Source organism: Salvia hispanica, chromosome 4, assembly GCF_029641045.1.
Source record: "Salvia hispanica isolate PSC_SH4W2 chromosome 4, Shi_PSC_v1, whole genome shotgun sequence".
Classification (NCBI taxonomy): domain Eukaryota; kingdom Viridiplantae; phylum Streptophyta; class Magnoliopsida; order Lamiales; family Lamiaceae; genus Salvia; species Salvia hispanica.
The window spans coordinates 10971110-10998682 of record NC_142695.1 but is presented as its reverse complement, the minus strand read 5'-3'; the positions used below and the strand labels follow the sequence as shown (position 1 = coordinate 10998682).

Below are 27573 nucleotides of genomic sequence, written 5' to 3'. Positions count from 1 at the left end.
TGGGCTGCGTTTTATAATCGGGCAAATCCATGGCCCTGAAAATAATGTCATTTTTTCATATACAGAATCACATCAATTTGGTGTAAAGGGACATAATCAAATGCAAACTCTTAATACTATACAAACTTCAAATTATAATCTGGATTATTAGAAAATGTCAACAGACGACAAAATAGTGATAAAAGAAAATATCAACAATGGTTGATGTTGTATTGACACTGTGTTGACATTTTTTATTGCTACTATTTTGTCATCTGTATGTCTTACCCCGAGACATATACACATTCCCAGACCAATCATTTATCCTCTTTCTCACACACTCTCTAACCTAAGGTCATATTTGGTTGTCAGGATTCTATCTGGAAAAATAATCTAATATCTTAAATTTGAAATTCTTGTGTTTGTTTCAGTTTTTAATCAAACTGAGAAAGTAATCAAAATTCCAAGAACAATGAAAGTTAGTACCCTCTCTGTCCCATAATAGATGTCACACTTTTCTTTTTAGTTTGTCCCACAGAAGATGTCACATTTTCTTTTTTGGAATAAGCTCACTCTCACAATAATATAAATATACTATTTTCTCTCTCCACCTAACACACAAAACAACATCACCTAAAATTCCGTATTGATCTCCAAGTGTGTCTGTCATCTATTATGAGACGAGGGAGTACAACTTTTAAGGATTATGAATCTTAACTTTTCTTAGGTATTAGTTTTTTTTTAAAATAATTTAAAATTATAAATCAAACTTAATTTTAGTCTAATAAATAAATGTAACTAAAATTATCATAATATTTTATAATATTTCATAATAATAATTAATAATTTATTAAACAATTTAAATATAATTATAATATATAAATCATATAATAATAAATGATTATTATTTTATAAATTAATAATTAATCAATAAAGTTGTAGTGAAATTTTAATATACAAAATTTATTCAATTATAATTTCTATAAATATTATAATAATAACATTTATTATAATCATTACTATATGTAACTATAATTACAATTATATTATTATATTATCATTTATAATTAATAATTTATTAAAAAAATTATATTATTATTCCTTTCTTATAAATAAAAAATAATAAGTATATTTTTAGTTTGGTGTTTCAATCAAATATAAAATTTAAAATCTTGATATTTTTCGAACACAGGAAAGTAAGTTATTAGGAATCATATTCCCGGGATTCATTTTCCCATCCTTGCCAACTTTATTTTCCTGGTTGCTAGGATTCTGTTTGGGAAAGTAATCTGATTCCTTACATTTCAAATTCATGTGTTTGTTTCGGTTTTTAATTAAACTGGGAAAGTAATCAGAATCCCAGAACAAGGAAAGTTAGTACAACTTTCCAGGATTTAGAATCCTAGCTTTTCTTAGGTATTGTATTCTCTTTCCCAGTTTTAGGATTCTTACATATTTAATGCAATATATAATAATAATAATAATATAAATCATACTTAATTTCAGTATAATAAATAACTATAATTAAATTTTATCATAATTATAATTACATTATTATAATATTTATATATAATTGTTATTATCATAGTAGTAATTAATAAATTATTAAATAATTAAAATATAATTATAATATAAATGATATAATAATAATAATAATAATAATAATAATAATAATAAATAATAATTATTACTACTCCCTCCGTCCACAAAAAATAGCGCACATTTACCATTTTTGGTCGTTCAAAAAAAATAGAGTTCATTCATTTATAGAAAGTTTTCAACAAATAATAATCCTACACATCATTCCACTAACACTACTTTTCACTTACTTTTTCTCCTTCTCTCTTACTTTTTCACTTTACAAATTCTACAGTAAAACCCGTACCATAAACCAATTGCCCTATTTTTTTGGACGGAGAGAGTATTATTTTCTAAATTAATAATTAATCAATAAAATTATATTAAATTATAAAATTTATTTAGTTATAATATCCGTAAATATTATAATCATAATATTAATAATCATATTTATTATTATAACCATTTATGATTACAATACTTAATGTACCTATTATGATAATAATATTATTATATATTATGATAAATGATCCATATTTAAACTATCCATCGTAATAATAAATAATAATATAATTGTTATCATTTGTAATTAATAATTTATTTAAAATTTATAATATTTTTTATAAATAAATAATAATAAGTACTAGTATATTTTTAGTTTGGTATTTAAATGAAATATAAGATACAAAATCATGATATTTTTCAAACAATGGAAAGTAAAGTTATTAGGAATCATATTAACGGGATTCATTTTCCCATGAATCATTTTCTTTTCCAACTTTACTTTCCAATCAATCAAACATAAAAAATTTTGAAACCTTGAGATTAAATTGGTTTGTTTTTAGTTTTTGGAATTAAATTTGTATCACTTTCAGAATATGGGATCGGGACAGTGAACTTTTGATTGAAGAGGATTTATACCCTTTTCTCTAATTTGTTATTCTTTTATTATTGTTTTTCCTCACAAGATACATCAACTTAACCAACGAGAGATTACATATATGGACAAAAAAGAATAAGAAACAAATAAATGAACAGAAAAAGAAAAAAGAAGAAGAATAAAAATCTGAAATCTCTCATTAGAAAGTTTGGTTCTGATCCTATATGCTGAAAGATGTTCGAATTTCATCCCTAAAACAAAAAGGCCTACCAATTTAATCCAAAATCTGAAATCTCTTTCTCTAATTGTCCCCTTTCCCCACCCTCTCTCTTTCCATCACCACTCGTCTCTTCAGTCTCACTTTCCTTCTCACCCTCCCCTTCTCTTCCTTCACCACTTCACCTTTCTCAAGACTTTTACTGGACAAAGTCGAAAAGTACAGCATTAGTGGTAAGTTTCATGCCCGCTGTCTATACACTAGACAATTTTTTGATGATCTCTTGGCTGATTCTGGGGGCTGACTTGTTGGGATTGGGCTGTGATGATAATAATGCGAGCTTCATCTAGGTTATGATTGCAATTTATGAGTTAGGGTTTGATTTAGGGATTTTGTTGATAGAACTCTCTTGGCATACGAGTTAGGATTTCGATTTTGGCCGGTAATGGTTGTATGCGGGCGGTAGTGGTGCTTTTCATTGGTCGTCGCCGCTACCGTTTTGTGCTATGTGTATGTGAGGCAATGATGAACAAATGATATGACCATATTTGATCTTTTTCTTTGATTTCTATTTTTCGTTGGCTGCGCTTTCGAATGACTCTTTTCCAGCTTGATTCTGGTTAGGGATGTCAATCGGGTCAGCCCAGCAGGTTTTGGGCCAACTGACTCAACTTTATTTTATCCAAATAATACCTGCAAGTGTACATGATTATTGCAGCAAATAGCAAGCAAGAGTATATCGTATGCCACATAGACAATTAAGTGTAAACCTAAGTACCTTGATCCAATTTCGACTACTATCCAGACGATCAATTTTGGTTTTGAAACTAATAGCTACCGAAAGCATATAAATTCAGAGATTGAAATAAACAATTAAACAAGATAACAAAGAAGCAAGTTGTAGAAACTGATGAAGAAATATGCAGAATTCAAGGATCTGATGCACAACTCATAGCCTAACCCAATTGAAACCAATTTATCATTTAAAGTCTCCAGAATTGTTGAATCAATCACAATTGTAGATTAAACCCCCTCCCGAGGTGAGAAATCCGTAGATTATGTGTAATAATTGAAGTTCTCTTCTAATTCTTAGACCTAACTCCTAACACTTTGATTAGATTAATGATCCCACTCAGAATCTCAATTCTCCCGAGTTCTATTGAATTAATGTGTGAATTATCCCTCTTTCAAGATTAATTATTTCACCTCCCGATTACTCTAAGAAACTCTAACATTACCAATTGGCGATCAAGCAATTGACAGGAAAAAGCACAGGAATAAACCAAACAATTACAAGAGCTAGATAAAAACGAAGTCAATTGGATTAAAACTATGAATCAATGCATCTTCACCAAGAATTCTACATAAAAGATGTTTAGCTACTCATGTTCAGATAGAAAACAAATAGAAATAAGGAAAAACAGTGGAAATCATGATGCGAATTGCAATTGGCGGAGGAATTGAAGCTTGAATCTTCAATCTTCTTCCAAGAGTTCTTCACAAAGAGAGAGCGTGTGTTTTGTCGCTTGTAGAGAATGCCTAGAATTGACCTAATTCTTCCTTCTTATTTCCTTTTCAAAAAATTGCGTTTCAGCTCTAAAAAACGCCAAAATGACGGACCCGGCCGGGTGGAGTTAATCCACTGGAAATTCACCCGGCCGGGTGGGACTTCTTCGGTACTCTCTGGAGTCTCGCGGGCTTAATAATTACGCCACCCGGCCGGGTGGAATTATAGGGTAATAATTCACCCGGCCGCGTGAGATTTTCTAGACAGCGCAGTGTTCGTATAACGGCCATAACTTCTTCTACCTAACTTCGATTGAGGCATGCGAGATACCCACGCGAAGCTCTTTCGAAGACGAAGAAATTGATATGCATTAGGGGCTGATTGGACTTCAAAATCTCCAGTAAATATTGTCTCAAACCAAGGCTGCTGCACATCCACATATTTTGTACCTTTTTCTACACATTCTTAACAAAATGGTCAACATACCAACATAATAGAGAAGTAGATGTAAACACGCCTAATAATAGACGAAATATGCTCAAATTCATACAAAACCACCCTCTAAAACCATGTAAAATCCAAGTATGTCACCAACCCTATTGGGTTGTGGGTCAATCGGGTTGTATTTTTTTCGGCTTATGAAATTTGACCCTAACCCTAAAAGCTCGGGTTTCGGGCTAGTCCATTGGATTAATCGAGTTGGGACCGATAAAATTAACATGCAATCAATCCAATAAATAATGATGAAAATTAGTTATATTTATGAAATGTAAAACATTTAATTATGAAATTTTTTGATAATTTGAGATATATGCTTGAACTCAAACATAAACATGATCAAATATTAATATTTGAGATTTGTGCAAAATGAAATATAAATATATTTCAAGAAAATTTAAAGCATTTATTAGAAATTTTAAATATTTTTTAGTGAATTTAAAGTTACTAATTTATTTATTGATTATTATATTAATGAAAATTTAATATATAATTTGTATGTTTAATATAAAGTTGAAAGTTATTTTTGTAGTTATCTATACTACAAAAATAATCAATGGAGTTATGAATTAGGAGTCATAAATAGAACAATAGAATTTTTATCAGGCTTCGGGTTAGCCCATCGGGTTTTCGGGTTTGGCCCTAACAGGTTGCGGCTAATCGGGTTATAATTTTATCGGGCTATGTATTTTCTACCCTAACCCTATAAATTTGGCGGGTTATTTGGGCCAGTCCACGAGTTGCGGGGTTGCGGGCTGCACTGACATCTCTACTCGTAGTAATGTGGTTTCTGTGTGTTGTTGTTTTTTAGGTATGTAATTCGTGAATAACTAAATCTGGTATGTAATTAGGGATGTCAATGTAACCCGGAACCCGCAGGCCAGCCCGAATAAGCTGACAAAAAATATCGGGTTAGAGTTGCAAATTCGCAGCCCGAATTTAAAATTGGGCCATTCGGGTCACCGGTTTATGCGGGCTAACCCGGTCAGGTTACGGGCGAACCCATCAGGTTGAAGATTATAATTAAAAAATAATATTAATACTAATAATTAAAAATCAGAATAATACTATAGTTCATTTACTGCTGGCGCTGCTAGGGTTTGTTAATTCTTACCAATTAAAATTTTCCAATTCAAGCGCAGCTTTCTTCTCTTTCCCGAGTCCTGAGCCTCACGACCCTCGTTCTCTTTCCCTCTTGAATTAGCTCCCAAAGGCCAAAATAGAAGGATTTTCACGCTGTCGCCACCATCGGGTCTCGGATTGGCCAACTAGAACTCGCCCATCTTTCCCATCTCTCGATTTTCACGCCAACACTGCCGCCAATCTCCACTCCACCGTCAGTTAGTTCATCTTGTTTAGTCTTGTTTTTAGAATCTTGTTTATTTTGCTTGACTGCAAAATAGGTAGAAGTGTAGAACCATAGAAGACACAAACACAACATTTTGATTTTTGAAATCAAAATCAAATCTTTCTAGTTAAAAGAGGAATACTTACATATGCATGATTCATGATTAAATGAAATAACTTGAATGCGAGTATCCCAATTTTTTTTTTTAACTGCCGGAGGTGAATTTACACAAGTTGAGCTTTTTTAGTGTTATAAACATTGGGTCATTCTTTTTTTTAAATACTCAAAACATAACCAAAAGATCTTTTGTACATTTTTTCCTTTTGAAGATTACCTTTTTTCTAAGATCTCAGAAAATATATTTTTTCTTGATTCATTCCAACATGAAAATCAATTCAACAAATTTTCACTTAATATTTGTGGTTTCTTCTTTCTTTTCCAAATGGGAATGTGGTTTTCATATTCGAACAGTTATATAACAATTGATATTATATTGATCTTGTTGTCATCTATTTTTTTACTTAAAGTGTATAATTGATATTATATTGATCTTGTTCTCTATGTTTCTGTTGTAGTTGATCGACATGGAAGAGTCATCTCCAAGTTTCGTTGAGAGAAATGATGATGATATACAGATTCTATATAATTCTAAGAGTAAGAAGATGAAAGCATCTGAAGTTTGGAATCGCTTTACGGAGGTGAATTTACACAAGTTGAGCTTTTAGTATAAACATCTGGTCATTCTTTTTTTTAATACTCAAAACATAACAAAAAAATCTTTTGTACATTTTTTTTCCTTTTGAGGATGACCTTTTTTCAAAGATTAGGAGCAGAAAATCTTTTTATTTTCATTCCACCATGAAAATCAATTCAACAAATTTTCATTTAATATTTGTGGTTTCTTCTTGCTTTTCCAAATAAAGATGTGGTTTTCCTATTCGAACAACTATATAACAATTAATATTATATTGATCTTGTTGTCATCGATTTTTTTACTTAAAGTGTACAATTGATATTATATTGATCTTGTTCTCTATGTTTATTTTGTAGTTGATCGACATGGAAGATTCATCTCCAAGTTTTGTTGAGGGAAATGATGATGATATACAGATTCTATATAATTCTAAAAGTAAGAAGATGAAAAGATCTGACGTTTGGAATCACTTTACGGAGGAAAAACAGCCCAATAAAGATGGAAAGCTATCGGTCAAGTGCAATCATTGTGATCAAGCATATACATATGAAGGTACAAAACATGGTACTTCAACTTTTAGTCATTATCTGAAAGTGTGTAAGAAAAAAACCAATGTTTGGAAATGTGAATTTTATGTTAGGTGATCATGATGGAAAGTTGAAGGCTAGGTCTAAGGTAATAGACCCAAAAATTTGTCGAGAGTGGATGACTAAGATAACAGTTGCACATGATCTTCCATTGAATTGGGTTGAATTTGAAGAGGTGAGAAGTTATCACTCGCATTTGAACTCGGATGTAGAATCTATCTCGAGAGATACTCTTGCCTCTGATGTGATGAATATGTATAAAATTGAAAAGGAGAAACTAAGGATTAGACTGAATAGTATTTCTGGGAGGTTGTGCTTAACTTCTGATGTTTGGACTGCATGCACTAATTCGGGTTACATTTGTTTAACTGCGCATTATGTAGACGAAGAATGGAAATTGAATAGCAAAATACTTGCCTTTTGTTCTATGCCTCTTCCGCATTCTGGACCCGAATTAGCTCAGAAGATTTTTGATATATTGGTAGATTGGAAGATAGAGAATAAAGTTTTTTCTTTAACTTTGGATAATGCGTGTGCCAATAATGTTGTGGTTCAAATTTTGAAGACAAGACTTCAAATACAAAACTCATTATTGTGCAAGGGTGAATATTTTCATGTTAGATGTTGTGCACATATCTTGAACCTTATAGTTCAAGAAGGTTTAAAAGTTGCTGGTGATGCTATAGAAAAGATTTGAGGAAGTGTTAAATATGTATAAGCATCAGAAGACATATTGATGATGTTTAAGGAATGTGCTCAAAAATATGGTGTTGAATTCACTTCTCCCCTTTGCTTGGATGTGTCTACTCGTTGGAAATCGACATACTTGATGCTTTGTAGTGGAATTAAATACCGACATGTTTTTGATATGTTTCGATTTGAAGATTTGAATTATAAGCAATGTCCAACAGAGGAAGAGTGGGAAAGAGGAGAAGTGATGTGTAGATTCTTAAAGCCATTTTACAATATCACTACATTGATTTCTGGCTCATCATACCCTACTTCCAATCTCTATTTTATGGAAATTTGGAAGATTACATCTTTATTGAATAGGATGTCCGAAAGTCAAGATGAAGTGGTTAGGTCTATGTCTCTTAAAATGAAACTGAAATTTGATAAATATTGGAAAGAGTATAGTAAAATACTTTCTATGGGAGCAGTGCTTGATCCGAGAATGAAGTTGAAAGTTTTGGAGTATTTTTATTTAAGAATTGATCCTCTTTTAAGCAAGGATAAAATTCTGAAGCTGAAGATGAAACTGTATACTCTTTATGATGAGTATAAGAAAAGGGGTGTTGGGAAATTTTTGTCTAAAGTTCCTCAAGCTAGTAGTGGCAGTTCTAGTTCTCAAGTTAGAGAATTTGAATTCATGTATAAAGAAGAAGTAAGGAGGGAAGAAATGAATCATGCATTGAATTGGGATGAAGACGACCTTGCTGTAAGTTATTTTTCATTCAAATATTGCATGTATTTATAGTTGTGCTTATTTTATTTATGATTTTGACTATTTTCTAATATTAATGTTCTAGATATATAAGAATCTAATGGGTGCAACTTCTGAAGAAAAGTCACCGCTAGATATTTATTTGGAGGAAGGTCTAATGGATGAAAATGTTGAGCTTGATTTACTCAAGTATTGGAGAGAAAATGCATCCCGCTTTGGAGAACTTTCTAGAATGGCATGTGATGTGCTTAGCATTCCTATAACAACAGTAGCATCAGAACCTTCATTAAGTATTGGAGCGCATGTTTTGAATAAATACAGAAATAGGCTCCTGCATGAAACAGTGCAAGCTCGTATTTGTCTACATAATTGGTTGCATGGATATTCTAAGGGTAAGTTTTTCTTTTTGTTTTAATTATTAAATTATCAAAAACATTATTAATGTATTTTTTTTAATAGATGATGAAGACTATGAGCTCGATGCCAATGATCCGGTTGATGCTTCAAACGTTATTGATGTGGAACAACGTCATTCAAATGCTTAGATTTTATTTCAATTGTACTTCTTTATTTATCTGGATTCTTAACATGTAATGAGTTAAATCATGGTGGTTTTTTACTATTTGTAGTACTTTGATGTCTTGGTTTTAAGTTTGAACAGAGATTGGCATGTAAGTATTGCATATGAAGCTCACTTAGTAATTTTGACTATGCGAGTTTTTTGAAAGCATCTTGGCCTGAATAACCCGATGAGTTAGCCCGAAACCCGAAGGGTTAAGGTTAGGGTTGAATTTTCTCAGCCCGAAAAAATATAACCCGAATGGTCCGACAACCCAAACGGGTTGGTCCAATTGACATCCCTAATTCTGCCAAAGCTTCTATTTTTACATTTTATCATGATTATCAAACACATAAATAAATTACTAGTAGTAGTATATGTTTTCATATATTCACTACCAAATATTATTCTTATTAAATTATTTAGGCTTAATGAAGATAAGTTAGCATTTATCATATGAATCCTTACATTATTATTTGATGAGATAGTATTTACCTTTGGCAAGAAAGATTCGTTAAATAAAAATAGCATACTATAGTTAAATTACCTGATTACTAATTAAGCTGATTAGTAAATAACGCTGTCTTCAACTTTTGATTTCTACAAATAGGAGGCCACCTCGTTTTCGCAGAATCACCTGCGCTTTCATTTCAAAACCCACAAATCAAAGACAAGGGAAAAGGAAAACAAGGATCCTTTGATTTCTGTAGCGTTTACAGGCGGAGTAATGGCGGATCAGTTGACTGACGATCAGATCTCTGAGTTTAAGGAGGCTTTCAGCCTTTTCGACAAGGATGGCGATGGTGCGCATCTCCTCTTCTCCTTTCGCCCCTATTTTTCTGTGTTTTTTTGATTTTGTACATCCTAGCTCCTGTCGTCATTCGATTCATGCTGTGTGTTTTTGTAATTACTCATTAGTTTTCTTTTCGTCGTTTTCCCCCTGCGATTCTGATGTGGATTTGATTTTTTGCACACATCTGATTGGTTATTGTGTATTTCTGACTTTGTCGAACCTAAATTGTTGCTGCGAATTAGCTTAAATTGATTACGAATCTCCCGTCAAAATGGCGATTTTGAGGCTATTCAGGCATCGTTAATGCATTTTGATGGTTTTGTAGTTTCCTGTGTAAGCCCTAGGGCATTTGTGGTTTGTGAAATGCTATATTTTTGGTTTGAGAGTTAAACTTCTCTCGGTTTTTGATCTGTTAGGAGATTATGAATTTGTGATTTTGCTCTACCATATTATTCTTTTAGCTCAAATTAGATCTACCTGTTGAATTAGCTTGATGTCTTGGTTGTGGATTCCACTGTAGCTGTTGGTCTGCAGGGGCTGTGCAAGATCTAATATAGTATCCGTTGACGAATTCGTTGCTGAATGCTTAATGCTGAATGAACTGATCTTAATATAGAATCTGAATCTCTGAATTTAGAATTTGCTCATGTCCTCATTCTAGAGATGTCATAGTTACACTTTCACTGGACAGGTTGCATCACCACCAAGGAGCTTGGAACCGTTATGAGGTCCCTGGGGCAGAACCCCACCGAGGCTGAGCTCCAAGATATGATTAATGAGGTGGATGCGGATGGTAATGGAACCATTGACTTCCCTGAGTTCTTGAACCTCATGGCGAGGAAAATGAAGGATACTGACTCGGAGGAGGAGCTAAAAGAGGCGTTCCGTGTGTTTGACAAGGATCAGAATGGCTTCATCTCTGCTGCCGAACTGCGCCATGTGATGACTAATCTCGGGGAGAAGCTGACTGACGAGGAAGTCGATGAGATGATCAGGGAGGCTGATGTTGATGGTGATGGACAGATCAACTATGAAGAGTTCGTCAAGGTGATGATGGCCAAATGATCAGCTCGCCCTCTAGTGCCTGTGCAAGCTTCTGTGGGTCGAAAAAATTGAAAAAAAACATGGAAAAAAGAATGGATGAAGAGTTTGGCTGGCTAGTCTGATGGCTTTCTAGTTTTCTTCTGTCTTTATGGTTTTGAGTTGTTGAATATTTGATGATCTGTTGTTGTCGTGACTATCCTTTCTGATATGTATTTGTGACTGCTTATTTTCAGCAATTCTCCTTACCATGATTGTCCAATTTTATCAATTTTGATTGGGGCTGATTCTCTCACTAGAGACCTTTGATCTGTTATTATTTTGATTAGATATATTTGTCAATAGATGAAAATTGTTAGTAATTGTAATCATATGCGTATGAGAGGCATTGCTCATGTTTCCATTTTAGTGGTTCGACTATGGAAGAAATTGGGTCTTCTATGGATAGATTTAGAAGTGTCGTTCGATTTTTTAGGTAGTCAATGTTGGATATTTTAAAAGAGTGTCGTGAACTGAAAAAATATCAAGTAAGAGCTTGTGGGGGAAAAGATTCTCGCTCATGGAATTCGATATATTTGATGTGGGAAGCTACAACAACTTAAGGTTTGATTTGCTAGACCCAATGTATAGAATTTCTCTAGGATTTTTTATGAGGTAATTTTATAAATTTTTTGGATATATATATGCTACCTCTTCTTCCCCGCCTCATTCTTTTTTTTTTAATGTCTCACTCTAATTGACACAATTTCTAAAATAGAAAAATCATCTTCTTTATTTTATTCTTTTTCCACTCAACTCACAAAATAAATTATAGTATAAAATTCACAACAAATAGGAAAGAGTGGGACAAATGAAGTAAGTGCTGTTTTTTCATGAGATTTACAAAGCGCAAGAGTTGTTAAAAGCTTTTCTAGAAGATAGTGGCGATAAATTGGATAAAATTAACAAAGAAAATGAAAGAAAAGTTAGACAAATGCTAAGGGAATCCTAAGAAGATGAATAAGCTAATATCCATGGTTGTTGTTGATCATTAATACTACAAAGTAAAACGTGCAACAACACATACAATAATAGTCGGGTCAACTCATTTGCCAAAGAAGTTGTAGCTGAATTAGTTCTGTGGAATTACAACTGTGGGATCCATATATGAAACTTTTCACTTTAGGAGTGACAGTAATGATATACAGAAATTTCTTAACAAGGATGCCAAGATTGGTGGAATAAAATTTGACATTTTAGATTGGTGAAGAATAGTGAATATAAATACCATATATTCACAATTGGCCTGTGATATTCTAGCGGTACCCGTCCCACTTGTAGCATTAGAGTCATCATTTAGCATCGGAGGACGAGTACTCTCGATCCACTTAGGAGCTCATTGAGTATTTCGCTTGTAGTCAAGATTGACTTCACAAGCCCACTAATATATTACTAGTATGTTACGGACTCAATTCTCACATCGGTTGTGAGAACAACTGGTGTAGGGCATATAGACTAAATGAACTCTCTCTTATAACAAGCTAGTCTTTTGGGCTGAGTTCTCTTGTTTGGTCTGTATCAATTGGTGCTTTCATTGAGAGTTCAAACGGCTCGGAGTGGTGGCCGGGCAACGAACTCGTCGTGACCAACAAGTACGTTTGGGCCGACTCGGAGTGATGACCCACAGAGTGGTGGCCGTGCAAAGAATCCTTTGTGACCAACGAGGATGTTGGCCCTTAAAGGAGGGTCGAATGTTACGGACTCAGTTCTCACATCGGGTGGCCGTGCAAAGAATCCGCCGTGACCAACGAGGATGTTGGCCCTTAAAGGAGGGTTGAATGTTACGAACTCAGTTCTCACATCAGTTGTGATAACAACGGGTGTGGGGTATATAGACTAAATGAACCCTCTCTCCTAATAGACTAGTCTTTTGGGTCGAGTTCTCATGTTTGGTCTGTAATATTATTCGAATAATTTTTAAGATATCGAAAAAATAGAGGAGGAATTTGAAAGTTTAATGTTCTATTCATTTAAGTTTATTGTTATTATTTGATTTTATCTTACTTATATTAGTCATTTTGTGGGGTATATAGACTAAATGAACCCTCTCTCCTAATAGACTAGTCTTTTGGGTCGAGTTCTCATGTTTGGTCTGTAACATTATTCGAATAATTTTTAAGATATCGAAAAAATAGAGGAGGAATTTGAAAGTTTAATGTTCTATTCATTTAAGTTTATTGTTATTATTTGATTTTATCTTACTTATATTAGTCATTTTGTGTAGGTATAACAACTTTATTTGTCTCACAACTTTCAGTCTCAACAAATTAACCAATCTCCTTTATTTGTTGAAACATGGACAATATTGAAGAATTGAAAAAAAAATACAGTAGTATATTTTTAAGTGAATTTTAAAGTTTGAACCTATTTTAATTCATTGATTTTAAAGTTTGATTAATTCTATTTTTGTTGGCATTGATTGATGTGATATTTGTTGTGTTGGCTAATGAATGCTGATCATGTTATATGATTTTTTAGATTTTTAGATATTTGTTATATTAGATTTCAGTTTTGGTTTTCAGTTTTTTTTAATTATTTATGTAATTTTGGATTATCGCTTTGATTTATACATATCAATTTTTTGATTTTGATATTTCGATTAATTCGGTTCGATTAGTTATAATTTTAGAAAATTCAATTTTTAATTCTGCCCGATCCAAACAAAAGTCTAACCGAAAGGCCTCGGAGTTTGCTGCCAAAATTGCAAGATTTCCGCGAGTTTGTTTTGGCTTGCCGTTTAATTAGAACTAGTATCACGCCTGTGCGATGCACAGAATAAAATATTTTAAAATATTAGTTTTAGATCGTAAATTAATTAAATAAAATTAGAAACAATATTATTATATTAAAAAGTGTAAACAAAATGACTATGAATTATACAACTACAACATATTCCCTCCGTTCCTTACGTTCCTTATAACTAAAAGAATAACTCTAATCTACAATCAGGGGCGGAGCCACCTTATAAGAAGGTGGGGCAAATGCCCCTCCTCAAATATGTTTGCATGTACTAATTTATTGTGCAATTTTGTAAAAATATTTGAATTTCCTTGTATTTGCCCCTTCTCAAATGCTCAAAATTTCCTCACATATAATTTTGCCCCCTTTCATTTTTAATCCTAGCTCCGCCCCTGTCTACAATTAACCAAACTAATAGTAATAATTTAAGGGGTTGTTTGGTTTGCATAATTGTATCCGAGATTAAATTTGTAGTGTGTTTGGTTCATGAGATTCAACCCCACAATTCAATCCTAGATGGATAATTATGGGATAGTTAGTCATAGCTAACCCCCTATGACTAAAATAATCTCACAACTCAATCTTAAATTGTATCTTGGTATTATTTTATCTTGGAAACCGAACACCACATAAATGTCAAAAAAGACTAAACCCGGACATGCAAATTAGACATGAATTGTTTCTCCTAAAATTTCAACATGTGAGAAGTATTTATAGAGATTTTTCTTTGTTTCATTATATTTTTTAACTTCCCTCAATCATCTTTCAAAACATTATTTTAATTGCAATATAGTGATCCTAAATATTAAAAACCCAAACCTTGAAGCGTAAATTCTAAACCCTTAACTTTAAAATATACTCATAATGATCAACAAATGATTCAAATATAAATCTGTATTCATATCTTATACTGGGTGAGCCTAATTGATAATCCTTGGGATATAGCTAAGGTTGTGATTGGGATCTCTATCAGTGAAAAGGCTTTTTAAATGTCAGGTTTTCAGAAAATTAGAAGAAAAATTATATAAGTAGTATTGATCTATGTAGTTAGTCACTTAAAAGTCTTAATGAGAAAAAAGAATCTAGACACCAAATATGATGATTTCTCAAAGGAAAGTAACGACTAAAACTTCAGTAAAATTGAGCAAACACCCATGCGATGCTCGGAAATTAATTTATTTTATATTAATTTAAATTTTAAAAATTAAGTAATATCTATATATTATGAAATAATATAAATAGATATGTGTGCAACAACAATTTAGCCTTATACAAAATAATGATAAAATAAGTATATTCACAAATAATATGACACACTATAAAAGTGAATTTATCAATATAACAATTGGTCATTAATAGAAGAGAGAAAATATAAATTGTAGTTTAATTTATTATCTAGTTCAGTACTTACAATTGTATACCGAGATTATCAAATTCATATTTTGTACTATTTATTTAATTTTTTACAATTAGATTATTACCACTAAAACCATATATTGTTAAATTTATAATAAGATATAAAGCCCTAACCCCTAAACCTTAAATTCTAAACTCATATCATAATAATTTTAAAAACCTTTTTAACGTCTATCAATCTTCTTTTAAAATATTTTCACTTCTTTCATTTATTTATCATAAGAATCTTTTGATTTCTCTCACTTATGACATGATTTTATAGCAATTATATGACTTTATGTTAATTTTTTCAAAACACTCCTAATTTAAATTTGTTAAAATTAAGTAATATCTACATGGCATAAAAATAATATAATTTAGCTTTGTACAATATAATAAGAGTAACAAATTGTTTAAATTTACAAATAATAGTCAATACCTTTAATTATTTGATAATAATCCTAAAATTAAACAAAAGTATGCATTATCAATTATTGAAAGTTTAGATTTATTATAAAAAAATATTTACATATACATATAAAGTAAATTTATAAACACAATAATAATCGTCAATCAATAAATAGAGAAAATATAAATTATAATTTAATTTACTTATTTATTTAAGGAGTACAATAAATCACGTAACAATTGTAACATTTTTAAAATGTAATTTTTAAATAGTATGCATTATCAATTATTGAAAATTTAGATTTATTATAAAAAAATATTTACATATACATATAAAGTAAATTTATAAACACAATAATAATTGTCAATCAATAAAATAGAGAAATATAAATTATAATTTAATTTACTTATTTATTTAAGGAGTACAATAAATCACGTAACAATTGTAACATTTTTAAAATGCAATTTTTAAATAGCAGTACATTATTACAATAATCTAACTACATTCTTAATTCTGTTTTCTAATCTACAGCCCTCAGATCCTATCCACAATGGAATGCCTTGATTGTCAAAATTTTCGGTATTCTAACTATTACAATCGAAGAAAGAAAACAACAATAAGTGGAATGTAAAATTACAATGAAAATAATAAAACAAATAGAACTATGATTTAGAATATGAAATTACAAATGAAAATAATAAAACAAATAGAACTACTATAATTAGTCAAGTCGAGGACATTATTCTTTCAGCAAGACAAATTATGTCGCGGCTAGTATTCTTGAATTGACGCACTATTCTAAAGATAAAACGACTTTCCTAGCATATAGAAGCACCACAAACCCGCTAGGCACCGACGAAATTAATTGAGCTTCGAGAATCCAATAACCTAAAATATGTACCAAACTGTAAATGCTTTTGTTGGTGTGTAATTCATCTACGAATCTATAACTTTTATAGCCACATAATAAGGATATGAAAAGTCATGGAATTAATACACTATAAACCACAAAATTAAGATAAAGAATGTTACTTATATGAAATGAAAAGCCAAAAGTCTTCTCATGGCTATGATCACCCTCCCATACACACGCCATTATTCCCACATTTAATTGCTTTCTTAATTTCTTTGCATACTTGGTTAGATGTATTGTGACGTGGGAAATTGATGTATATAATTGTAACGTAATATTAGTGATGGATACGGAAACGGAATATATTATAGTGTCGGCTTGTATTTTCATTTATTTGTATAAATGAAAACTTTTGGTCTCTCTAATTACTACATAAATAAATAAAAACCTTTTCATTTTTCTAATTTTATTAAAAAAAATTATAATGGCAATCTTGTTATTTTCTCCAAAACTCCCCAAAACTCCCATTTTATATATGTATAGATAGATAGATAAATAGATTATTGTGGATTATCCAAATCAGTAAATTTACATACTAGTATTTTTAAGTAAATATATACCATAAATTATAAATTGGGAACGGTTTAAATTAATATTCACACACTATTTAGATATTCTATTAGTTATTTATCTAGTTTAAAATCTAGTACTGTAATTTACATTTTGTTTAACAAAATCAAATTTTTTGTATAGCATCATTCCACTTAATAAAATTAGCTCTTTTTTCATCATAGACATTATTCCAAGTATTAGATTATTTTAAAAGGAAAAATACAAAATTTGAAAGGCTGCAGCTGTATTGTAACGGTACAATCCAAAGAGTGGCAATATCACATTTTGGTGTGCCGATATCAATTCACCCATTCCTAATCCATACCCCTTATTTCGCCGAGTATATATCAAATCTCTCTCATCTGCTTCCTAAAATCTATTCCTCAATCACATACATACAAGGGAGGGATCGCTATCTGAAATCCTCTTCTTGCATCTGCCAAGTCTGATATTATATCTGTCTACCAAAGAAAGCGAAAGCATTGTGAAATTTAGTCTCTGTCGGTCCAAGGTATATTTTTTCGTTCTGGGTTTCTTATAACCCTCCAATTAAGTACTGCATTAGCTGCTGTTTGATGTTCTTGGGAATTTTGGTTCAGATCATATTGGATTAGGGCTTCTCGATTTATTTCAAGATTTTGTTATTTGTGTGGTATACTCGATTTTATAATTATTTTTCCGTGAATTTCCTGATTTATTATTGACTTTTTAGGTGGCTTCTTGAGTGATTCAATTTAGGGTTTATACTTTGCTTGCTCTGATTTCGATCCGAAAAATGGTCTTTCCCGTGTTCTCAAAGTTCTTTGCTTTGATGCGACGTTAATGCTTCTGAAATACTGGAATTTTTGGCACGATCTTTACTTCTAAAACCGATTTTCTCCTCATTTCTTTGTAATCCTCCTACTCGGGAAGTTGCACGATTGAATTGTGTGTTTTGTACTCTGAATTTTTGGCACGATCTTTACAGAATTAAAGAAGATTTCAGGGGCAAGGTCATTACACAACAGCTTGGCAGTGGAAATTTGAACATTATTATCACTTTAACTTTTTTATCCTTTATGCTTTTAGTTTTGGGAGTTTACATGCTTTGTGTGTTAGATCCTTAGTTGATTAGTAAAATCCTGCAGTGGATAAGGTGGGGGAGAAAATATGTGAAAATCAAATTTATGAGCATTGGTAGTTTTGGGCCAGAATTCAAAATAGGGAAACCTAGCTGACATGATCTGACTTTTCTAATTTTCTTCTTGTATTTCAAGCAATGATAAAAATTGTCAAGATTCGAGCCTATTCGCAACTAGCACATTTACTTTTATGATTGAAATGCTGACCTAGAATTGTCCTGACTCCTGACCAGTGGCCACCCATATTTTGTGGACTACCTGTAGTATTTGTGTTATTCCAAGTTTTTGTCGAATGGTGTTTTCTTTCATTAGAGTAAGCTTGTTGATTGATCCAAGATGCAATTATTTTTGCAGGATCCTGTTTGGGTTTAATTGTCCCATACTTGTATTGACTGTTAGTTTTGCAAAGCAGCTGCTAAGAATACATTTTGCGCTAGCACGGAACGAGCGATGGTAATTTTCTCTTCTTGTATGTTCTTGTTTACGTGCACAAGTAATGCGTAGGTTAATAGAGTATCTGAATCAAAATAACCTGTCATCTAGGCGACAAACGAGAACCTTCCTCCAAATGTCATTAAACAACTGGCAAAGGAGCTTAAGAATCTCGATGAAACCCCTCCAGAAGGCATTAAAGTTGGTGTAAATGATGACAACTTTTCAGTTATATTCGCTGACATTGAAGGCCCTGGTACCTTTTTTATTAAAATCTTACATCATGATTATTCTTGTTATTGATTGTTTGTAACCTTGCAGCTGGGACGCCGTATGAGAATGGCCTTTTCCGAATGAAGTTGATATTGTCACAGGATTTCCCACACACTCCTCCAAAAGGTCTGTTATCCCACACTTAATATGGATACCGGTTGGATTAGGTCGTTCCAAATTCATAACTTATTTGCATTCTCGTGTGTAATGTATGACCGCATATGAAGCAAGAGTGCATCTTTTGTTACTTCCATAGGCCTCAGTTTTAACCACATTCATTTCGTGAAACTATCTGTTTCTGCTTATGGTTGGAATTTATTTATGAGTGATATAGTGGATGACTGGATTAGCTTGTAATACAAAAGTTGAAATTAAGGGGTTCATACATCTGATTAATTTTTAGTTTTGGGGTTGGTACATGAATGCGAATATTCTAATTATTTTCGAGCTGTATCTTCTGTCAGGCTATTTCTTGACCAAGATTTTTCATCCTAATATATCATCCGTTGGTGAGATCTGTGTTAATGCATTGAAGAGAGACTGGAATCCCACCCTTGGCTTACGACATGTTTTAATCGTAAGTCCTGTTGGGTATTCTATGTAGTATATTCGAATAATTGATAATATCCCCCAAGAGGCTTATGTTTCTCATTCGGTGTCTTGTTGCTGACCAGGTGATCAGATGCTTACTGATCGAACCATTTCCAGAATCGGCTCTAAATGAGCAGGCTGGCAAGATGCTGCTAGAAGATTATGACGAGTATGCCAGACATGCGAGGTGAGTTGTACTGTCACTGAAATATATACACGTGATTTATAATAAACATAAAAAGCTGTTTGATGATGATGAAATACCTAAAACATCAGGCTTTTCACTGGGATACATGCTGTAAAGCCAAAGTCAAAGCTGAAATCCGGAGCAATTTCCGAGCCACCAGCTGCGTTGAACGTGGACCAGACGAACACCTCGGCAAAGTGTGCTGATCAAAAGACTGCCATATCTGGTGGTGCTCCCCCGTTGCCCACCCCATTGGCCCCCAAAGCAGAGAACATGCAAGATCAGTCAGTAGCTATGCTGTCATCAACTGAGATAGTAGGAGTGAGTGGATCAGAAGCAGCTGCAGCTATGCTGAAGAAGGAGGCTGCGCTAACGAAGGTTCCGGCAGCAGGCAAGAAGAAGATAGATGCTAGAAAGAAAAGCTTGAAGAGATTATGAAACAGCCCTCTGTGTGTGTTTGGTTTCTTCTTTTTTTATCAATCTGTACTATAAAGATGGGAGCTTTTGGATAACATATACGTCCATGTTCCTTTTCTCCTTTGCCCCTTATTTCTTTTGATAATTTAAAAGATGAGTATCCAATTGGAGTATCTAAATGCTATAGATATATCGATATTTTTTGTTTACGAGGGTTTGATTTGTGCCTTAAAGAGAGTGTGTTTTATGTTTCAATTTAAAGATGCAATTTTGTTATTGTTTTGAAGTCTAAGTAAGAAATCAAGATATTCAAATCCAAGGCATTGTTTAAAATTACATGAAAAACTGCAGAGTATCTATCAGATTCATACGATGTTTCTTTCCCCTGTTTTATATCACAGCTATTATACAATGTTAAGCTGCACACATACTCTACTCTGCAGATCGAAATGAATTTAACACTCCATGAAATTTTGAAAAAAAAAAGCTAGTAAACAAGTTGTGGCTCAAACTCAGCAAAGTCCACTGAACCAGATTCAATGGGTTTCATGAGATATGCAGCAAGCAGCTCGTTAGCCAGAGCTGCAATGAGAGGGATCCTCTTTAGGTTCTTCACCAACGGGATGTCGTCCGTGTCCCCAACTGCAAGCAGCTTTGTGTTGATCTCCACCATCCTGTCCAATTTCCTCTTGAACTCCGGGTTCTCAACATCCAGCACAGCAGGGAAGATCCTTGCAGTTGTGCGGTTTGTCTGCACGAGCGACAACACAAGATATTGGATATATGAATCCACAAAATTACTTCAAAAAATAGATTTTTTACCTCAATTATAACATGCATATCGAATTCCTTTGTGTCGAGGCCAATGCCTTCATAGAAAGCACTTCTTTGGCAGTCATTAAGGTACATTGTCACATAAACCTGCAAAATTCAACATTAAAGAATGTAAGCAAACATGAGATGCACCATAAATCTTCAAAGAAACAACAAGCAAGAAGTAGGAATTACAGAGAGGCAGAAGAAGCGGGACCACAGCTTCGCCTTCCAGTCATTGAGGAACTGCGGCTGAGCCTTCATCAGCGCAGAGAAGAAATCACCGTGGCGATTCTCATCCTGGCACCAGTTCTCGAAGTACTTGAAGATGGGGTAGCATTGGTACTCGGGGTTCTCCTTGAGGTGGCGGTATATGGTGATGTACCTCCAGTATCCAATCTTCTCAGACAAGTATGTTGCATAGAAGATGAACTTAGGCTTGAAGAAAGTGTACTTTCTGGCCTTTGTAAGGAACCCCAAATCCAGAGCCAAATTGAAGTCAGACAATCCTTTATTCAGAAACCTGGTGACAAATTCCAATAAACCTTAGTTTCAGCAGCCTCTTGGCCAATCAAAAGGGAGTCAGTCGAACTTACCCTGCGTGGCGCGCTTCGTCTCTCGACATCAGAGAGAATATTTCAGCAACCACAGGGTTGGTTTTCTGCCAAAGCAATCAACAATGAGGCCATTCAATTTAGTAGAAAAACAAGACTAAAAACAAAAGTAAGCCTATTATCCTGTCTAAAACAATGCAGTTGATGAAATTACAGTTGATCAATCAAATCCATCAAAATGAAAATAGCTCACAGCCTTTCTGATTATCCCCAAATTAAGCATAGGCATGTAACACAAATAGACTAAAACAAGGCTTTAACTGAATTGTAACATTAATCAGCTCCAACATTAAGCAATATAACATACAAGTATAAACACAATTGAATCAATAAATTCACACAGAAAAATCAAGAAACACACACACACAGAGATACCTTAAGCCTGCGGCCGAGCTCCTTGTAGAGAAGGAAACCGGAGAACTCAGCAGTGCAAGAGCGCTCCAAGAATTCGACAAAGATTTGCCTCAACGGGCCCTGCATCTTGTCAGCAGCCTCCTTGAATTCCTTATTCCTGACGAAGTGAGTCTGGTTGAAGTCGGTCTTGAACTCCTGCAACAGAGCCTCAAACTCCGCCATGTTCAAGTTCTTGTTTATCTCCGTGTTGAAGAGCTGCTCCATTTCGTCAAAATCCGTGGTGTAGAACCTCGGCGTCAAAAGGGACTCCTTTATCTCTTGCTTTTGGGTCTTCTTCTTGCTGGCAGCAGTAGGCGGCGGCGGGGTGGCGGTCGACGACATGTTCACGCTAAAAAATCTCGTCTTGGGACGTCCCGAGCTGCCAAATTTCGGGATGGAGCTGCTGAATTTTGAAATGGGCTTTACTAGAGCCATTTCTGCTGCCATTCACCGCAGAATTTCAGCAGAAATTTCAAGTGTGAGATGTTTATTTTTGGTGGTATAGACGCTGGCGATATATAACTTGGATGATCTAATCTCATCCAATGACAATCTTGTAGTTGAATTGGAGCCTGACACGTGGATTTTCTTATTACCCATCTCAGTTCTAATTTATTCAATATTTATGTCTCCTACTTTCTCTCCATTATTTCCTGACCTCTACTTTATGTGGTCAGATGAAATATATTGCAGTTATTATTAACTCAACAATCCAAAACAGTGTATATATAATATATTAGCCTCCGAAGAGAATATATGTTTACAAAATACACAATTTTTTCTCAAAAGCAAAAACAACAAAAAGCATGCATATGAGCCAGTGCACTGCTTTGTACTGACATGATTTCTCCCTCATTCTGCTGCAAGATTGCTCTCAACAACATTGTTTGCGCTGTAAGGTTGAACACGTCGAAGAATCCAGCTACAGCGGTCGTCGTCTGTTTAGTTGCGATGTAGAGATATTGTGGCATCACAATTGTCCACATGGTTGGCCTCAGTTTCAAAGGCTAAGTTATTTGTTGACTCTGTCAGGTCTCCCTCAGCAGGAGTAACCAACGGGCTGCTGGAGTCGGATCTTTCGCTCCCTTCCTTGTGTTTCATGTGGTCTTCAATGTCATCGAATTCAAGATTGCGTAGAAGATCAGGTATCACAATGCCGTTGCTGTCAACAAAACTAGATCCCATCTCTATATCTATCTTTTCCTTCTTGCTAGTGATATCTCCCATGAAATTCTGGTCCATCATTTCCATGACCTCGGCCTCGTCTTCGATGACAATTGAGCGGAAATCATTCATAGAAGGTGGGATTCTAGAGAAGAACACTTCTTTGAAGTTGCTAATCATCCCTTTGTTGTAAGGATTCTCCTTCTTAACATACCGATACCTGAAGTTCTCATACGTCGTCTGCACACATGAGGCGTAGTAGAACAAATGAAGATAAGCACAGAGGATGTCTAGTCTCTCGAGACAGAGTTAAGATTCGAGTAAATGACCTATTACCTGGTTGGTGCTGATCAAGTAGAAGTGGAAGAATGTTAGACCGCCTACAAACCAAAAGGTAACGAAACAGTAGAGGATGAGAATATCTGACAAATAATCGGATGTCATTGCCTTCCACACGGTGCCTTTCCTGGTGACAATATTGCACCATGAAACAACAAAGATGTAGGCGCACAAGAGCGTCGATGTTGATATGAACATGTAGAAGAATCTATAATTACGCTGCACATACAAATGAAGAAGATGATAATCATGTTAGTTTCACAAGAAAATAATAATCAGAGTAAATGCACAAAAACCATATCACCATTTTGCTAAACGAATAGAAAAATACTCACTACACCAATGCATTGACCAACCCATGGACAATGATGATCGAATCTCTGAACACAGTTGTTGCAGATGGAGCAGTGTGATGCACGGGGAGGACGGTAGAGCAAACACGTGTCACAAAATTTCACCTTCACTGTGTGTCCATTTACAATAACATCCTTTGTTCGGGGAAGTCTCAGATGAGGAGTTCTACCATTCACCCACTCCATTGAAGGGGTGTTCATTTCGATTGCCTCATCACACTCAGGAGGCCTTTTGTTTCTAGGAACAATCCCAGGATCTCTACTAGATGCAAGGAAGAGAAAAAGTATATCCTGCAGAAGAAAAGGAGAGAGAAACAGTTCATTAATCTTTTCACTTTCGTTCAGAAAACAGTTAGTTTACAGAACTTAACATCCCAAAAAGCCCCTATCGATAATCCAAATCACCCAAAAATATAATCTCAAATAAAGTTTAGAAAAGCATAGGCTAGCTATCAACAATATTAGTTACTGCACCCGCCCCCAAGATGTTGCCTAGTGAGTCTCAATATGAGGTAAACCTTGTAATCATGTCATCACTTCATTATACCTCAACTGCAGATCTAACAAATACTAATGATTAAATGGCAATTTTATGACCTCAGCCTAAAACAGGAGAAAAAGGTAAGCACAGATAGGAAACGAACACATCCTAATGAGATAATTACACCATGGAAGCTAGTTAGGCTTGTAGAGAATGCAACAAAGAGTGAAGCACGTTTTTACAGAGCATTCATGTTATAAGCGGTGCAACTTCTAACATAGTAACGCATTCAATCACCTTAACTGCTAATGCTAGGCCACATCTTCCAGTTTTGATTCGTATCAATAGAATTTAGCAAATTTAAGGATAAGTACAGCTCAGGTGAGAATAAGCACAAGTTTAGGATTGCTTACCAACACAGTTAGTACTATAGCCACAACGAGCATAGCATACCACGGAACGGCATTTTTATTTTCTTTGAGCCGGTGCCTAGAGATGAGAAATAACTTTATACAAAATGCAATAGCTGGACCTGCAATCATGAATGTGGATAAGAACAAAGAAGCCACATCTGGTCCAAAAATCAATCTTCCTCCAAAGAAGAACCTCTGCAACATCAAAACCAAAATCTCCATATAAGTGCTTGATTTTACATAATTATGCCAAAAATGTCATAATAGGAATCAAATCTATAAGAGACAGACACACACAGAAATGCATAGCCCCTCACTAAACACATTCACATTAATTTCTGGATTATTCAAAAAATCAAATACATTTTATGGAATCCAGAATTATGAAGTCCAACTTGTGAGAATGTAAATTCAGAAGATAATACCCCAAAACACAAATCCAATAATTACATCATTGTACTCATACAACTGAGTCAAATTAAGTAAGAGAACCACAGTTCATCACATCAAATCATCAGCAAATGGGCTTCTCATTCATCTCCAAACAATCAATCAAAACGGCAAGAGGGCTTACATTACTTCCTCTCCAAACTTGATAGAGCCTCTTAGTTTCGGGTTTTCCGAGGTCCATGTCTTCGAAAAACCCAAAACCCCAATTCAGATTTTACCCTCAAAATTTGATAACGAAAGCTCCTCTCTTTCGTTATTTGACAGCAGCCCACATACGAAATGACATTAAAGATTGTAAAAATCGTGCCTTTTCACTGTCCCTGATCAATTGTTGCATGCACGAACATGTATTACAGAGAGTGGTGGGTGAATTTCAAGAATCGTTATATGGGGTTCGGCGAGAGAGAGAGAGAAGTAAGAAATGGGATGATCAAGAAATAGCTGCCATTTGCCCTCTCCACACGGAATTTTCTTAAGCCAAAGTTTGCTTGTTCTTCTCTTTGTCTCTATTCTGTGAGTTTATTCCGAAAAATACGATATTGCAAAACGTACTTAATTATTTTTACCGTTTAAATCAAAAATTAATTCAGTAAAAAACTTAATTATTGTGATTTGTGAGTACATTTTATTAGAGTCAAATGATTATCTTCTCACTCTAGAATAAGTAAAAATAATATTTTTATCTATCACGAATTAGTTTTTTTAAAACGAGTAAAAAAAGAGTGAGTAAAATAATAATGTGTAGACATCCAAAATAACCATATTAGATAGGTGATTTAATGACGAACAAAACGAATTAATATATAAAGAGGTAAGAACATTAAATAAAATATACTTTTATGATCAGCCATGGTGGTACAACTTTATATTTTTCTAATATCTTCGCAATTTGATTAACTACTCCTACTTAACTGTTTTTGCTGGTGGCGTATGTTTTAAATGAAAAACATGAATTGATTAAATATTACTCTCGTCCATTGAAACTGAAAGTGTGCGATAATTATCTTGTAGTGTGTCCTTTAATTCTTTTCTAAAACACTCTTTATTGGTAGTATAATTTATTTTCATGATATTCATGTTGAAATATAACATGCCCTTTCTGATGAACATTTTCTTCACAACCCAAATAGTAGTACTTCTATCTAATATTGTTAGAACCTTTTACTCTATTATTATTAACAATGTACATTAGTAATTTGTTTTGCATTTTTACAAGCGAACGTGCAGGCACAGCATTCATATTTAAAAATTATATATTTTATTTAAGTAGTACTTCCTCCGTCCACAAACAATAGATCTATTGTTGTTCAGCACGGGTTTTAATATAGAATTGGTAAAGTAAGAGAGATGAGGAGAAAAAGTGAGTAAAGTATGAGAGATGGAATAAAAAGTGGAAAAAGTATGAGAGATAAACTTTCTATTTTAAGAAAGTGATCTATTTTTTGTGGACGTCCCAAAATGGCAAAAGTGATTTATTTTTATGTGGACGGATGGAGTACGTGCGTGGAGAAAGTTACGTTCAAATTTAATGTAGAAAATTGGCTTGCTTTAAATATTTTTTCTTGCTTGTTAATGCTGATATACTTTTCTGCTACTTTAATCCCAATAGGTTGATTTCACTGTAAAAATGTACAGAATTTAGAATCAGGATGCCTATTTTATTGTGTGATACACATTTTGAGAAAGAGAGAATCAATCTTTATTGTTCATTATACAATTATTTTAAAATGAACAAATATAAGTAGTAAATTAGAAAAATACCTAGTGCAGTAATATTGTAAGTCAATATTGGCTTCGAAATCCATGTAACAATATATAGACTAATTATAAACACATTTGCATCTATAAAAGTTAAAAAGAAACAGTGCAACTTTGCAATAAACCAGCTAAGAAGGTGTCGTTGTTTGCATTTTTTCCCCAAACGGTGGCCATAAACATACCGTATTAGTTTTGTCAAATAACATTCTAGAATTTTTAATTTAAGATGCTGCAAATAATTACTTATTCTAATTAAATTTATATACTAACAAAAATTTAAATAAAACATATAAAAAAAGTAATTTAAAAACAAGAATACGAAAAAATACCAACAAGAATCAAACTAAATTACACTTTTGTTGAAAGTACAATTATACTCCTTGGACTCATGTAGACCCATTATCGCACAATTAAAATAACATAGTAGTTATAAACTATATATGTGTATGTAGCTATCTTTTAGAAGAATTAGGTCTCCCACGTTGTATTAATCAAACTAAAATTGACACCCTACAATTTTACTAAGATCCAGTTGTATAGATTCCAAGTTGGTATTCGTGTATGCTCGACCTCGATTTTCTATTCTTTAATCAATTTACAAT

The 27573-nt window shown here is 33.5% G+C and overlaps 4 protein-coding genes across 6 annotated transcripts; 2 read left to right on the top strand and 2 right to left on the bottom strand.

Moving 5' to 3' along the window:
* The first annotated feature begins 9890 nt into the window (after window positions 1-9890).
* On the top strand, window positions 9891-11396 carry LOC125194241 (calmodulin-7). Its single transcript, XM_048092358.2, has 2 exons — window positions 9891-10094; window positions 10776-11396. Exons 1-2 carry the CDS (start codon window positions 10019-10021, stop codon window positions 11147-11149), a joined length of 450 nt encoding a protein of 149 aa, XP_047948315.1. The 5' UTR covers window positions 9891-10018; the 3' UTR covers window positions 11150-11396.
* Window positions 11397-17517: 6121 nt separating this feature from the next.
* Window positions 17518-20311, top strand: LOC125194240 (ubiquitin-conjugating enzyme E2 22-like). Of its 3 annotated transcripts, none has more exons than XM_048092356.2 (7): window positions 17518-17683; window positions 18648-18746; window positions 18837-18981; window positions 19047-19124; window positions 19463-19575; window positions 19673-19776; window positions 19866-20311. In XM_048092356.2, exons 2-7 carry the CDS (start codon window positions 18744-18746, stop codon window positions 20212-20214), a joined length of 792 nt encoding a protein of 263 aa, XP_047948313.2. In that variant the 5' UTR covers window positions 17518-17683; window positions 18648-18743; the 3' UTR covers window positions 20215-20311. The 3 variants fall into 3 exon arrangements, with proteins under 3 accessions (XP_047948313.2, XP_047948314.2, XP_088913915.1); XM_048092357.2 differs by lacking the exon at window positions 17518-17683 and adding an exon at window positions 17729-17824; XM_089057789.1 differs by lacking the exon at window positions 17518-17683 and adding an exon at window positions 17914-18164.
* A 175-nt stretch (window positions 20312-20486) lies between these two features.
* LOC125194239 (magnesium-protoporphyrin IX monomethyl ester [oxidative] cyclase, chloroplastic-like) lies at window positions 20487-22511 on the bottom strand. Its single transcript, XM_048092355.2, has 5 exons — window positions 21996-22511; window positions 21603-21667; window positions 21202-21529; window positions 21016-21114; window positions 20487-20944 (listed from the first exon to the last, which is right to left on the bottom strand). Exons 1-5 carry the CDS (start codon window positions 22458-22460, stop codon window positions 20681-20683), a joined length of 1221 nt encoding a protein of 406 aa, XP_047948312.1. The 5' UTR covers window positions 22461-22511; the 3' UTR covers window positions 20487-20680.
* Window positions 22512-22706: 195 nt separating this feature from the next.
* On the bottom strand, window positions 22707-25707 carry LOC125192790 (putative protein S-acyltransferase 4). The gene is made up of 5 exons (XM_048090442.2): window positions 25338-25707; window positions 24764-24958; window positions 23852-24160; window positions 23514-23735; window positions 22707-23417 (listed from the first exon to the last, which is right to left on the bottom strand). Exons 1-5 carry the CDS (start codon window positions 25392-25394, stop codon window positions 22956-22958), a joined length of 1245 nt encoding a protein of 414 aa, XP_047946399.1. The 5' UTR covers window positions 25395-25707; the 3' UTR covers window positions 22707-22955.
* Between the last annotated feature and the right edge of the window lie 1866 nt (window positions 25708-27573).